Source organism: Histoplasma capsulatum, genomic scaffold (genome assembly GCF_000149585.1).
Source record: "Histoplasma capsulatum NAm1 scaffold_7 genomic scaffold, whole genome shotgun sequence".
Taxonomy (NCBI): domain Eukaryota; kingdom Fungi; phylum Ascomycota; class Eurotiomycetes; order Onygenales; family Ajellomycetaceae; genus Histoplasma; species Histoplasma mississippiense.
In genome coordinates, this window is record NW_001813976.1 from 2083137 (window position 1) to 2097546 (window position 14410).

Sequence of the window (14410 nt, forward strand, 5' to 3'; positions counted from 1 at the left end):
GGCGGATTCATGGATAGGTAGATAGATACTCATGTCCACTCCAAACATATGTCTGCGCATGTGGACTTACACGAGTACTAGCAACCAATGAAACTATGGGTGCAGCCAAGAATAGCATACTTTCGTATTTATGAATAAAGTGAAGAAGCTGCACATCCATGGTTCAACAACATCTGGAGCTTAACAATTGAGCCTACTTCGTATCAACCCCAAGAATCCAGTAACTGGTTTATTATTTAATCCCATTCGAAAACAGAATGAGCCAGGCCAGTTTGATTTGAAAGTGAAATCCGCTTCGAAAGCTTTTAGAAGGAAATACAGAGTAAAGTTACTGCTTCTAGTCCAATTCTACAAAAACAAACGAAAGAAAATCTTAACGTGGACAAACAAAATAAAGATAAAACAACTAATTATATACTCCTCAAAAATTTACGCGGACAAGGTACATAGAAAGATCAACTGAATCACCCCTGGAGGGGTCCTCCAACGCCGCCGAAAGTCACGGTCTTGATAGTAAGGAATTCGTCTACGCCGTACTTGCTGCCTTCGCGGCCAAATCCACTTTGCTTGATGCCACCGAATCTGCGAACGACAGTCGAGTTAGTTAAAATTACAGGGACAAAAGGATCAGAAAAACAATGCGGTTCAAAAACATACGGAGCAGCGGTATCACTGATAATACCCGTGTTGACTCCAACCATTCCAACCTCTAGAGCCTCCGCGATACGAAAAATCCGTGCCACATCCTTGCTGTAAAAGTATCCAGCCAAACCCACTTCAGCCTTATTTGCAAGGTCGACCACCTCTCTCTCGGTCTCAAAGGCGAAAAGACCCGCTACAGGCCCGAATGTTTCCTCAGAAGCCAGCTTCATATCTTTCGTCATGCCAGTAAGAACTGTTGGGTGGAAGAAATTCGAGCCGAGATGCGGCGCCTTCTGACCACCTACAACAGCAGTTGCTCCAAGAGATATAGCGTCAGTGACATGCTCTGACACCTTGTCTATGGCGCGAGAGTGGATGACGGGACCGTGGGTAACACTTTCAGAAAATCCGTGTCCGAGTTTGAACCCTTTAACTTTCTCGGCAAACTTGGCAGCAAACTCGTCGTAGATACCATTTTGCACGTATATGCGATTGGCACAGACGCAGGTTTGGCCAGAGCTGCGGAATTTTGAGGCGATAGCTCCAGCGACGGCTGCGTCGAGGTCCGGGCAATCCTCGAAGACGATGAACGGAGCGTTTCCCCCTAGTTCCAACGACAGTTTCTTGAGGGTTGACGAAGATTGCTTCATGAGGAGTTTGCCGACGCTGGTGGATCCAGTAAATGAAACTTTGCGGATATCGGGATGTGTGGTGAGGCAGAGGCCGAGCTCAGGTGTGTTTTTATGGGCGGTAACAATATTGACTACTCCCTTGGGGATTCCCGCGCGACGCGCCAATTCCGTAATCGCATTGGCAGTAAATGGCGTCTCAGCGGGGGATTTGGCTATAACGGTGCATCCTGCTGCAAGAGCGGGGCCGATTTTTCTAGTAACCATAGCTGCAGGGAAGTTCCAGGGCGTGATAAACCCGCAAACACCAACGGGTTCCTTTATAGTCATTACTCTATTGCCGGGAATGGATGATGGAATAGTATCACCACATATGCGTGGGGCTTCTTCACTGAACCATTCGAAAAAGTTGGCAGCGTAGGCGGTCTCCCCCTTGGCGTCCGCGAAAGGTTTCCCATTCTCCCAGGTGATTAATGTAGATATATCGTCTGCGTTGTCCATCATCAGCTGGTACCATCTTCGCAGCATTCGAGCCCTCTCACGAGCTAAGGTTTTTCGGAAGGATGGGAAAGCTGCAGCGGCGGCATTGATAGCGTTCTGGGTATCTTGGACCGAGAACTCTGGGCATGTTCCAATGAGTTTCCCTGTAGATGGATCTGTAGAGATGGAGCTATCAGCTACATGATCGATTGCAGAGCTGCGTATCCTGCAAGCTCACTGACCATGCACTTCAAAGGTCTCTCCAGACTGGGCCCCAATCCATTCGCCATTGACGTAACATTTCTCGATAAACAGGGATTTATCCTTCAACTGTAAACGAACACAATCAAGTACGTCAATTCTCCAAGTCTCCAGTCTCTCCAAACCCTAGTCATTGAAAGCTTACCGGTGGGACAGTATGCATAGTTGCTAACCGCCTTACAGAGGAGGCCACAGGTACTGTGAAAGGATATCTTATTCTCGGTCGAGATAGAGTATTGCAAAGGGACCGAAGTAATGTGTCCATTTGGAAAGCAATCGCGAGAATAAATGGTTCTTGAGAACGGAAGAGAGGGGGATAAGCCGTCGGAGCACCCCGCGTAACAACGACAGGCCAGGGCTAAAGCTGCGGAGATTCGAGATCCAAGCGCGATGATGTAATGCTGACTCGGATGTCTAAGCTGTTGGGCAGGGATAAGACGTCACGGAGGAATCCTCTTTGAGAACCAAGCAATTGAGGATAAAACCGAAAAACGAGCGAAGTTGCCCTTGCTATAACTAGCGTGGTTAGTGATTGGTAATGGGTGGGGTTGTACGCATCAGCAGTGGTGAGAGAGATCATAGAGATGGAGGGGTCCGGCGTTGGGGACAGAGAAGCTTCCGTTTACCGGCATCAAGTCCCCGTAGCTTCTTACAGGAGGATTGGCTCCGGCGCTAGGCTGGTGTATTCTAGGGTCTACCGTTGATTGTTGAACTATACGGAGTATATATTTAAATATATATGGCACAAGTCACAAGCACATTTTGGATTAGATGCCTATTATTCCCATTTTTGGACTTGAGGAGCTATTACTCGGGATGTTTTCTTAATGTCCTTTTCTCCCATGCTGCTGAAGGGCTTTGGTCTCTGGAGGCAGGAGGACATCTTTTCAATCATCCAACTCAGCCCAATGCTGCTAATAGCACACTCAAAAAAATTTCTCTCGGGGATAGGGGAGATAATAACTGGAACCGGGGCAGGAGAAGAAGGCGACTCAGACGGGTGAGAATAATAATACGAGGAGTAGAGAGTAGTAGTAACCAAGGGCAGTAGATTCCCAAGCTTGGAAATTTGCGTAGTTCGCAAGTGGAGCTGGAGTTCAGATTTAGTAGGTTCAGCTTAGCCAATCTCGCATTAACATCATGAAGAATCTTGACACATCCATTGCCGTATTATAAAGTACGCAGCAAGTTAAGAGTCAGAGTTGAGGCCCGCCTGTATTGGTATCATCATGCGCCGCGCACCAGTAAGCTATATAAACAAACAGATAAATGACAGCGGATCAGTTGAAGCCGCATCATATATCAATACCATCCAACGCCCTGAAAAATATTCCAACATTCCCATTCCCATGTATCCCCAGACCCGTCTCATCGATCACAGCAAACACCACCCTTCTCCCACCAACCCCCGCGGAACTCAGGCTCCGAAAATACTTCTGCCCAGCAGTCAGCAACCTCCTCTGCTGGGTTTCTGAATGCGCCACACCCAAGCGCCCCCAAAACCACTTTCCGATGTCTTTTCCACGCAGAGAGTCGCAGAATGATCCGCATTTTCTCCTTGGTGAGATTTCGATCGTTGGGATTTGCAAACTTCATTGCTGAATCGGCACCCCTGATCACCTCCGGGCGACGCTGTGCTGCCATGGATACAACGCTGACAAGAGGGAGTGTATCCGTGTCCGACAAGTCCATTAATCCATGGCCGTCCTTGACACTCTTCCTGAATACAATGACTGCCGGGCTGTAGATCACCGCATTGGCAGGTGTCGGGTAGAATGATTGTTTGAGGGATGCAGTGAGAGTGCTGCGTCTGCATAGTGCTTCCTCCTGCGCTCGAGCTCCACTGAGCCAGCCACCACCGGGGTTAGAAGGACTGGCCATGTTCAGGACAGCGACGGGTGCCTCTGGGGAGCCTGTCTGGCTAGTGTTGCTATCGCTGAGCAGCTGGATAGCGGCATCAAAGGTATCTGCGTCCGCGACCTGGATCTTGGTCCCTGCGAATTTAGGACAGAACTTCTGGTCCAGACGAGGAGGGGTCGTAGGAGATTGGTAAAGGAACCCTTCCTTTAATACAGCGCCGGACTTGGACGCGAGCAGGATATTCGGGATGATCAGTTTGGTTTCATGGGAGATGGTTCGTAGTTGTGCGCGTTTGCTATCAGGTTCGTCTGCAACGATAGTATCATGCCCTCGACCTCGACGTCGACCTCTCGCATCTCCTAGTCCGCGTCTGCGTCCGTGTCTTCTGGGAGAGCCTGTGGGGCCAAGCGCCTCTCTTGTCGGATTCGACATGGTAGTTTTAGTTCAGTTTCCGGTAGTGTATAATGTTGAATTCTTTTGAGTGCTTTCCTTATAAAAAGTGAGCGGATACAACGTTCTTGAAATCAATGACGTATTTCAAAACTGTGAGTTTAATCTATGTCGTTGAGGAATATCTAGGTCGATATTAGTGACTTTTGTGACTCATGAGGATGGATAACAAATTATACCTATTTAAGTGCCCGGTCCCGTTGGGATTGCACATGTTAGTCCGTAAATCACTCATCGTATACCACTCCAAGGCTGGCGCGAAACCCCGGCAGGCGTACGCCACTTGTTTTATGGAGGGGCAAAGGGTCTGTGTATATAAAATTCCATAACAGAAGCTGCCTAGAGCACTGGGGAAAGACCCCAATACGCAACGTTTGTTTTTGATTTGATTTTGCTTAAATGATCTCAGGTCCTGATTCTCGAACATAGGGATGCTCGTGCTTGGTTTTGGGCGATACAGCTGGATAAAGTAAATGTGAGGATGTAAAGCTTGCTTGATTGAAAGGTTGCTAGCTACGTGGGCAGTTATATGGGTGAAGGATTAACTACTAAGCCAGGCCGTTTGGTCTGACAGTAAAGTTATATAGATCGCGAGTTAAACTAAAGCTCCAATGGGTACTACGTCATATGATGTGACGGCATCCAATTCCCCCCTGCATTCAGGTAGTGTTCATCGTCCCTATTTTCCTTTCTACAAATTCCCTTGCCATACATGTGATTGGTTCTCTCTTACCCCCTACCACAGCAAGCAAAGTGTTTGAACGTTGCTTTATGACCCGTTTGACTGGATTCCTCGCACAAAAATTTTGGCCACAGAGAAACTTGGGCTCAATTTTGGAAAACGCACAATTTTATCAAGATCGGACGAAGGTAAAACGCTGACTAATTGTGAATTTCCTAATACAAATCTCACAGTCTTCGCAACTTTGTGAATATGGCAGTGGGGAGATCAGTGAAGCAAAAAGGCCGACCACCGGTTGTAGGGCAGGAAGGTATCCCCAAAGGAGTCCGTGAATATCGTTTTCAAGGTGTTGCGAACATGGAGCGGGTGATTGAATCCCATATGGACCTTCTTAGCAATCAAAATAACAAAGGGAAGGAGAAGTCGCTGTCCGCCTCGCAAGATGAATGCCCAAGTGAATTCATTGTTTTCGCTGGCGTTCCCTCAGACGTCCTCGAACACAACGCCATCGAGAAAAAATTTTCCTCCTATCACAAACAACTTAAAATCCTCGTCCTAAAAATGGTGCTACGCCCACACGAACGAGCCAGCCGGGTATTTGAAAGGCTGCTGCAAGATGCAATTAGACCAATGGGTCTCGAAGAGGAAATTGGCCTTGACGGTACAGCAAGAGTTCACAGCCTGGACAGAGACAAGGAACCGGATTGTTCCTATCGTCCACGCATCCTGCCAGCTGGCAGAGCGACCCAATGGCCAAGCATGGTTGTCGAGGTTGCAGATTCAGAGAGCCAGAATCTGGTTGATGCCGACGCACATTGGTGGTTGGAAAATTCAAATGGAGATGTCAAGATTGCTATTACTATTTCAATCCGAAGAGCAAGGATCACCATCCGACGATGGGAGACCATCGATCGTCCGACCAGAGAAAACCCATACCGAACCGTCACCAAACTCATGCAAGAGGTCAATATTGTTAGACAGCCTAATGGGTCGATAACGACGATGGGCACGGCACCACTCAGATTTCCATTCGAAAAGGTGATGCTTCGCCGGCCATCAATGCCACTAGAAAGGGATTTCCTTATCCTAGATGAGGCGCTGAAAGAGCTCGGGCAGGAGGTTTGGGAGGTTCAAGAGCATTGAGAAACCAAGTGGAATCGGGTACAAAGATGATAATTACTCAGTAAACATTCCATCTTAATTACCCTTGGGCTTGTATCCTCGACAGTAAATGACGATATTTTCGAGATGGGAAGTATGAGAAAGTGATACCATTGCTTCTTTGATTTCAATACATTCATAACAAAAATATGGTCCTCCAGTTTGTCCATTGCCAGTTTGTTTTCTAAACGTCCATAGTTAAACAAGTGTATAAGGATCAATTTCCTCAGCCAGATTCCTCAGTGAAGGGGGTAGATTTGCTTTGGCGGCCTCTAAGCTCAAGATTGGGATGTTTGTTTTTTATATGCTGGTTTAAGTTCCAGGTCCTTGAAAACCCTTTCGTTGAGCGAGAACACTCCTTCACAGGACAGTAAATCTCCCCGACACGTCTGCGCTTCTGGGCAATGCTAGAAGATGCAGGAATTTCATCATCCGTATTGGATTCACCCAATCCCTCCTTCTCGACATATTCCCACGTTGGAAAGCGCTTCTTATCCCTTTCGTTGAGCTCCAGTTTACCTTCGGTTAGAATGCTGAATGCCATGTCTTCTCCAAAAAGTTCAGAACAGCGCTTCGCTGTTCGCATGACGACTGATGTTGGCCATCCTGACATCGAGGCAATACCAACTATATCGCTCCAATCCCGTAAGCCTAATTTGGATTGTCTAGAACCAGGAGATCGGCTGCGAGAGCGTCGAGGAGTAATTGACCTTGTTCGTTGGGGATTCTTCACGCGTGATTTGGAACTAGAGACATCAGGTAGCTCAATGTCTCCTCCGTGGTCTGATGTAACGGGAAGGTCCGTATTCATGGGCGCATTGCGTGACCGTTTTACGCTTCGGGAGCCCGATCTGCCGCGTCGAGATATGGCCCGTGATCTTGACACAGATCTCGAAGTTAAATCGTCCTCGTGTTCTGTTTCATGCTCGCTGTGAGACAAATCCACAGTTGAAACATAGGCTTGCCGGGCGTGATGTAAACTCATAAGGATATTGTCAAGGTCGCTGAGAATGTGCCGTGCTGTTGGACGTAGCAAAGATCTCGACTTGTCATCATCCGCCTGGACGACTGGTCGGAATTGAATGTCGGGTTTTATGGCAATGTCTTTATCAGATTCATCTACGCCTGTGCTTATGGAACCGCCAGTCTCAGTCCCGGGAGCCATTTTTGTGTGCCTGTTGCGAACACGAGGCTGTTGCTTTTCCCACGATCGAGATTCGAATCTTTCTTTCGAGGTTTTTAACATTTGGGCAATGAGGCACTCTTCTAACTCTGCACTAGGTCGTTCGTCGGATGGGCCAGATATATTCCAGATGTCAGAGTCGTCTCTCGGTACATGTACATCTCCTCTTGGCACTTCGTCTGTAGGTAGAGGCCATGCAGTCCATTGCTTTGTTGGTACGAATTGTGAAGTCTTGTCTTCTTCGTTTTTAGACTGTGGCTCTTGATCTAGCTCCGAACTTTGAGATTTAATTCTCATCGCTCTCCTTTTGAGTGCGAAGGCATTGAACAAATGAATGGACAGATCTCGGGCACGGAGTGCTTCTAAAGAATTTATTTCGTGTCTTTCTTGTCGTGTTTTGGCACGCCAGGTTGACGGAGGACCAGGATATCTGTTTGGTCTTTCCGGTATAAGCGAATCTCTTGATGAATCGTAATCATCCTCTCTTCCAGATTGCTGGTTTTCCTCGTGCTCATCCACATTGCCGTCCGAATCGGAGAGTTTGCCATCGTCGTTGTAGTAAGTTCCGTCATCAGAAACTTCTGTTGCTGGAGAATATTGTCCAGATATCATATCCCCTTCATCTTCAAGAACCTCAGCATCTGGAATTCCTGAAGCGATTTCCAGACCTTGTTGATATGGTGGCGGGCTTGTGGATGAGGGTCGTAAATCTGGCCAGTGCGAACTCGACATTGACATTTTTGCCCTAGCTCAAAGTGAGGAGCAAAATGCCCAGGTAAAATGTGGATATGGAGGATGAGAACAATGAATAGTTCTCCATATTTCTCGTTTTAGCCAGCGTGATCAACAACGGTCCATGGTGTAGCCAGAAACGATGTCAGTGGTGTCAGACCGACAAAAGCGACAGAATTTTCAATAAAGTTGAAAAAAGAAACCAAGACTTGTGAAGGAACCACATACACATAGGTATACAGTGGTTTTTCTTCTTCACCTTTGGATATTTTATTCTCTAACCTTTGAACCTTGGGAAAAGTCTGTAAATAAATCACGTGATTAGGCATTTTCGGCAACCCGGCTTGGCAGAGTGGACATCCGAACCGGATTTATGAGGACAAGATCGTAATTCAAGTAAGGTTTATTAACTATGCGGTTTCGAATATCCAAGCTCAAATTCCAAATAATAAAATTAAACTCCTACAAAGGTATTTTCACCGATATCCGCACAAAATGCCTGTGGCAGTCGGGTATTTGCTAATTCTTAGGTGCTATTCTAAGAACTTGGAGAAGCGGCCACCAAAACCACATGGGAACATCAATCCCAATCAAAAGACTTTTCGCCTACTTCTTATTAAGACCTTGTTCGATCTTTCTCCGCTTCTGCCTCAGCTTTTCTGCTTCTGCATCCTGCTTCTTGTTCGAGTAAATCATTTTATCTAGCAGCTTGCGTTTCTTACGGCTCATCATCATCTTCTGGCGTTCGAGCTCCTCCTCTTCTTTCTTTTTCTGGGCCGCCCGTTTCTTAGCTAACGGTGCTTGTTGCTTTTTGCCCCTAATGGTTCCACTCTCTGCTTGACTGGAGGCCGAAAATGGAAGCCCGGCCGCCTCAGCTTCTAGTTCCTTCTGGTGTTGCGAGCGAGCTTTCTCCTCCTCGTCTTCTGACTCGGAACTCATATCTTCATCTTGGTCAAACCCTTCGAATTTATCGGCACCATCACCGTCATCGCTACTTTCGTCCGTGTCTTCTGCCATTGCAATGTCCATTCCGCCATTAACTGACTCATCACCGGACGTGTTTTCATCGCCAGAGTCACGAGCCAGGTTAGCAAGCAATTCTTTGCTCTGTTTCGACTTAGTGCTTTCTTCCCCACTTTCTTCCTGTTCATCGTTTTCATACTCTTCTGCTTCAGCAGCTCGTTCAGCCTCACCCTCCTCTTCTTGGTCAGCCAGGCTGGCTCTTGGGTCGTAACCACGCTCGGAGGGCTTTACCCATGGGCTCAGATGCGGTGGGAGTGTAGCACCAGGGGCATAGAGGTCAGGGCGCAGAAGCTTGCCTTCGTTGATGCAATCCCAAACCCATTGTGGTTGAATATATGTCCGGCCAGGGACTCTGGTTCCCGGTCTTGGGGCGGCTTCGGTTCCGTCTTCGGGGTTTTTAGGTAAGGGGGGAAGTGAAGCCTGGGGGAGTTGTGGACGGTCAACTATTTGGTGGGTTATGCGAGCGTCTAGCTCGTCATGTGTAAATGCACCATCTCCAAGAACGCTATCCCACCCTATGCGCTTGCAGCCGAATGAACGCAACAAGAACTCAAGAGGTGCCCGAGGAGCCTCCCGAGAGATATAAAAGGTGAATGTCGCAAATAATGAACCTGCTTCATCGCCACTGATTTGTGGTTGTGGTAAGCTATCAGCTTCAGGGGCTATTGGTTCGAATTTGTCGATGGCCTCAATGTTTTCTTCCTGGTCTTCGGTCGATTGGTCTGTGGGATCTGTATCGAGTTGGGTCTTTTCGAGTATGTTGTCGACCTTAGCCTGGAGTTCTTTTGAGGTAGTCGCCGCTTTCTCAGCACTCCCATTCGGTTGCCGCGAAGTCTCAATAGCCTTGTGCGCCTCTCCAAAATAGCGTCCTTCTAAGGTGAAGGCTGCGAGTTCAGCGCCGCGTTCATCACTAGATTTATCAAACTTTGGTGGATAAACCAAACCGATTGAAGTATAGAGTTTATAATTGACAAACCCAAGCAGGGTGGTGTAGAACTCTACGAAAGTGCCCATAATTCGGTAGTCCACGTCCCCCGTAACTCTTTGAACAAATCGATAAGGTACCAGCCACATTATATCCTGCCCTAGAATTGTAGCTTGGTAATATATGCCTTTTATTGAGAGGAATGATTTTCGGAGAGAATTGGTAGCTATCAGATAATGCTGGAATTCATGACAGAGTCGCTGGCAGAGGGTAATGGTCTTAGCCGGAACGGAGGTCGTCGAGGGTAGATTGGCAAACAAAAACAGGAGCGACAAAGCATCATCCAAGTCCCGAAGCGCATCTATAAATGTTGGATACCGTTCCTTGATAATGTGATCGAGGGAGAGTTTCGGTGCATTATTTTTCTCGAGTCTCGCGGCATTTCCAACTTCTCCGCGACCGAGAGCCCTGGCGATCTTCTTGGAAAGGGCCTTTTGTTCCCGAAATTTCTTGAGTAAAGGCTCGTGAAGGAGATACTGAATGTCTCTTGTATAATAGAAGGTAGTGCTTGGGGTCGCTGCTTTCGAGGCTTTCTTTTTGTTTCGCGGCTCACGGGGATAGATACCTAGCATAAAAATTAGACAACCAAATCATGCATATAAAAGAGATGAAAGTCTTTACCCTTGAAAATACATAATCTTCGGAAATCAGGGAGAGAAATCTGTAGTTTGCGAACTGCCTGAGTTCTGGTGATGAAATTTTTCGCTTGACCAGACGTGCCTGTTGAACAAATAGCGTTAGCAACCTCACCCGGTATGCAACCAGAACAATAGGAGTTCAGTACCTTTCTTTTTTATTTTCCCCATTTTTTATATCGGAATTGCTCGAATTGCGACGAAGACTTGGTGTTTCCGACGTTGGGCTTAGGCGCTGGAAAAAAAAAAAGTTGTGCGGGAGTCGGAGAAAAGCTCGATGTGGCCCGTGCGTCAACATCCTCCAGCTGCAACCATCGCGCTTCAAGGTCATGAATAGGAAATCAATTAACCCTAATGACCCCACCTGGCATTTTGTTTACTGCCATAGGACTATGAACTTCTATCTCGATTTCTGTTCATAATGCCGGTCGATAGAAGAAAACTTTGTGTATTTGGAGGTGCAATCACTCTCCGCATTCTTTTATTTACCCTGTTTCCGACTCTCCCAGACCTGCTTACAGGTCGAGTGGAAGTTTCAACGCCAGTCAGCAGCTTTAAGAGGCGTAAGTTGAAGCCCTGTTCCCACATAAATGTGAGAAATTGCTGAGTATAGCTGTGTATTGCGAGTCCAAAGTCCAAGAAGGTGTCTTTTTATACACCCGAAAGGTCAGCCCGTACGATGGTGGAGTTTATCACCAGGTGCGTTCTTTTAAAAATATAAGAGCCAATACAACGAGCGACAATCTAATGCGCTCTTGCACAAGGCCCCGATTCTTTTGCCGATATTTTCGCTCCTCCCGCAGTCTGCCAGCCATCCTCTTCTCGCCGGTTTGGTTTACGTCTTTCTCGATCTTCTCAACGCCGCGGCTTTGATAAGCATATCGGATTCCGGTGAATCTGTGGTATCGAGACTTTACACGTCTACACGGAAACATATTCGATGGGATGGAGTCTCTATTGCTGCAGGGTATGTTTGAGATAGTAGATTCATGGCGGAAGAGATATTCACAACGCAAGCTAATTTCTTTACAGTTACCTATTTAATCCATTTGTAATCGCGACATGTCTGGGCCGATCAACCAACAGTTTCACCAATTCCGCAATCCTATATGCTATTTCGAATGCGGTTACGGGTAATACCTTCAACTCCGTGCTCGCGCTGGGATTCGCTTCGTATCTATCACTCTATCCTGCTCTCCTATATCCGCCGCTCATTCTCCTCTGCTACGACCGAAACGTATCACGTGGGAATTTCACAGGCGGTTCTTTCGGCTACGCGCTAAGATATTTAGTTCTTTTTGTCACGATTGTCGTGGCACTCCTCTATACGTCTTACATTCTTACTGGTAATTCATGGGAGTTTATATCTGCAACTTATGGGGTTCAGCTGCTGGTACCTGACTTGACACCAAACGCTGGCCTTTGGTGGTATTTCTTGATTGAGATTTTCGATCCATTTCGAGAATTTTTCCTGGGAGTTTTCTGGTTGCATTTGGCATCATATGTTGGGGCCTTCACCGTGAGGATGAGGTCGCAGCCTCTCTTTGTGATCACCTCATTCCTTGGGGTATGTTCGATTTTCAAACCATACCCTAGCATTTCTGACGTATCCATCTATTTTGCTCTTCTGCCACTCTACCGCCATGTCTTCCCATGTACGTATTCCCTTTCTCCCTCTTCTTTTTGCACGTACCTGCTAACATAATCATAGTAATGCGTTATACGTTTTTCGCCGTTGCCGTTTTGCTATATGCAACAATTCTCGGCCCAATATTCCACCATTTATGGATATACGCTGGCTCGGGCAACGCCAATTTCTTCTACGCAATAACCCTAGTCTGGAGTCTAGGGCTCTCGATTCTCGTTGCAGATTCGATATTCGCTGTCCTTCGTGACGAGTGGGAGAAGAGCAGACCAGACATGAAAGGAAAATATGTAAAGCAGATCTAACAGTCTCTGTGGCAAGCGTCCAACGCTCTTGGTGAGGAACCAACTAGTTTTACCCTCACCATACAACACCGATATCATTCTTGTCATTCTTCATTGTCGTCTGTGTACTAGCAATGTCCTTCGATAATATCATATAATCATATTCCCTAATATGCCCATTCCTGAGGTTCATCGGTTTAGGAGAAAACTCATCTTCCGCGTATCCCAGCCGTTCATAAAAGCGAATAGCGGACCCATTGGCCTTAAAAACCGTTAACATGGTCTTTTGCAACCCGATGTTCCGTCCTATCTCCTCATAATAGCCAAGAAGTATCTTCCCCAATCCCCTGTGCTGTAGCTCCGGTGCAAGGTGAATTTCGTAGCAATATAGTACTTCAATTTCATCTTCGTATGTAACCATGAAGGATAGAAATCCTCCAAGCTCCCGCCTGCCAGTTTCAGGAGTTTGTGACTTCTCATCCATGTGTATGAGGGACACCGATTCGGTAGCAGGAGGACAAGTAGTAGGAGTGGTGTTACGGACCAGAAGCATATACCGCATATCCAGAAGTTTCATTTCGTTTTTCTTTTTCGCAGGTGACCATCCAGTGGTTGAATGTTTGTACATCTCCGAGCTGGTAAGCTTCACCAGCAAAAAGCATGACTCGAGATCGGTCTTTGATATCGAGGTCGATGAATGTATTTCAATTGAATAGGTTTCGTATAGTTCCTGGCCATTGACGGCCGGTGTTCGGCATGGAACTGATATAGTGAAGTCCCGGATTCGAAGGGGTATGTAGCGATTAATAAAGTCTTCAAGTGAGAGCGCATTCACGCATTCGACCAACGGCACTATTTTTGCTGGAGGTTTTTGCTCATCGGAAAAAGCCGGCCGGTGTGTCAGATAGTTTTGGTAATCAGTTAATACAAAACCGAAGGCTCGATCATGACTTACGCGACGCGGGATGCCTCTGCCGTGATTCTTCATTTTTACTACCCCTATCCGACACACCATTCTCGTTCTCTCGGAGAGCATGGGTCTTCTCCATTCCATTGATATCTGAAACTTCTGTGGCTAATGCACGTGTCTTCTTCCTTGAAAATGTCGCTGTAGCTTTTCTGATCCTACTGTCACGCACTCTCCGCAGGACAGACATAGTTTCCTCCTTGATCGTACCAAGCATTGGCTGGCTTGCTCCTACTTATAGATATCTATATAGGTTAGCAAATGCCATGAACACTGCACTGCCTCGTCAAAACAGGATTTCAGTCAATCGGTCCTTCAAGGGATGAAGTTGAAACAAGATGACATTCTTAGCTCTCGGAGACGGGGTAATCGGTTGCTCTAACTCGTTTCCGCGTTCACTCCGTCACCGCCTTCAATTCTGCCCTTACAATCAGTGGTTTTTATTTAAGCAACCAACGAATGATTCTGCTTCAATTTGCACGGGTCATATCGATGGCGGAGAAACAGAATCCGCAATTTTACTCCAATATCCATACATGCGCTTGTCAGCTCGCCTTTTCTCGGTTGCTGGAGAGCCGCCACGCAGACTCAGAAGGCAGACCGTCAGCCTTGAACATGTAAATTTATCTGTTTACTACCCTCCACCGAATATCATATCCAAACTGAAAACCGGAGACTCCTAGGGTTCCGCTAACTAGAGCACAATTCCAAACATGCATAGTTCGTTCAACAAAAGCGAGCACTCGGCTCTGGCGTGGAGATCGTGGCGAGCTACGAATAGTACGACCTGC

At 46.9% G+C, this 14410-nt stretch overlaps 6 protein-coding genes across 6 annotated transcripts; all 6 read right to left on the reverse strand.

Annotated features, from left to right (window-relative positions):
- Nucleotides 1–464: 464 nt before the first annotated feature.
- On the reverse strand, nt 465–2175 carry HCAG_06245 (succinate-semialdehyde dehydrogenase; the record flags this gene model as incomplete). Its single annotated transcript, XM_001538590.1, has 4 exons — nt 465–582; nt 658–1927; nt 1994–2081; nt 2158–2175. 4 exons carry the CDS (start codon nt 2173–2175, stop codon nt 465–467), a joined length of 1494 nt encoding a protein of 497 aa, XP_001538640.1.
- A 1033-nt stretch (nt 2176–3208) lies between these two features.
- HCAG_06246 (predicted protein) lies at nt 3209–4304 on the reverse strand (the record flags this gene model as incomplete). Its single annotated transcript, XM_001538591.1, has 2 exons — nt 3209–3261; nt 3419–4304. The coding sequence occupies 2 exons, from the start codon at nt 4302–4304 to the stop codon at nt 3209–3211; spliced, it is 939 nt and encodes a 312-aa protein (XP_001538641.1).
- A 2304-nt stretch (nt 4305–6608) lies between these two features.
- On the reverse strand, nt 6609–8086 carry HCAG_06247 (predicted protein; the record flags this gene model as incomplete). Its single annotated transcript, XM_001538592.1, has 2 exons — nt 6609–6652; nt 6685–8086. 2 exons carry the CDS (start codon nt 8084–8086, stop codon nt 6609–6611), a joined length of 1446 nt encoding a protein of 481 aa, XP_001538642.1.
- A 600-nt stretch (nt 8087–8686) lies between these two features.
- Nucleotides 8687–11658, reverse strand: HCAG_06248 (conserved hypothetical protein; the record flags this gene model as incomplete). The annotated part of the gene is made up of 4 exons (XM_001538593.1): nt 8687–10653; nt 10710–10808; nt 11213–11234; nt 11455–11658. 4 exons carry the CDS (start codon nt 11656–11658, stop codon nt 8687–8689), a joined length of 2292 nt encoding a protein of 763 aa, XP_001538643.1.
- A 448-nt stretch (nt 11659–12106) lies between these two features.
- On the reverse strand, nt 12107–12337 carry HCAG_06249 (conserved hypothetical protein; the record flags this gene model as incomplete). The annotated part of the gene is made up of 1 exon (XM_001538594.1): nt 12107–12337. The coding sequence occupies one exon, from the start codon at nt 12335–12337 to the stop codon at nt 12107–12109; it is 231 nt and encodes a 76-aa protein (XP_001538644.1).
- Nucleotides 12338–12728: 391 nt separating this feature from the next.
- HCAG_06250 (predicted protein) lies at nt 12729–13809 on the reverse strand (the record flags this gene model as incomplete). Its single annotated transcript, XM_001538595.1, has 2 exons — nt 12729–13513; nt 13608–13809. The coding sequence occupies 2 exons, from the start codon at nt 13807–13809 to the stop codon at nt 12729–12731; spliced, it is 987 nt and encodes a 328-aa protein (XP_001538645.1).
- Nucleotides 13810–14410: the final 601 nt, after the last annotated feature.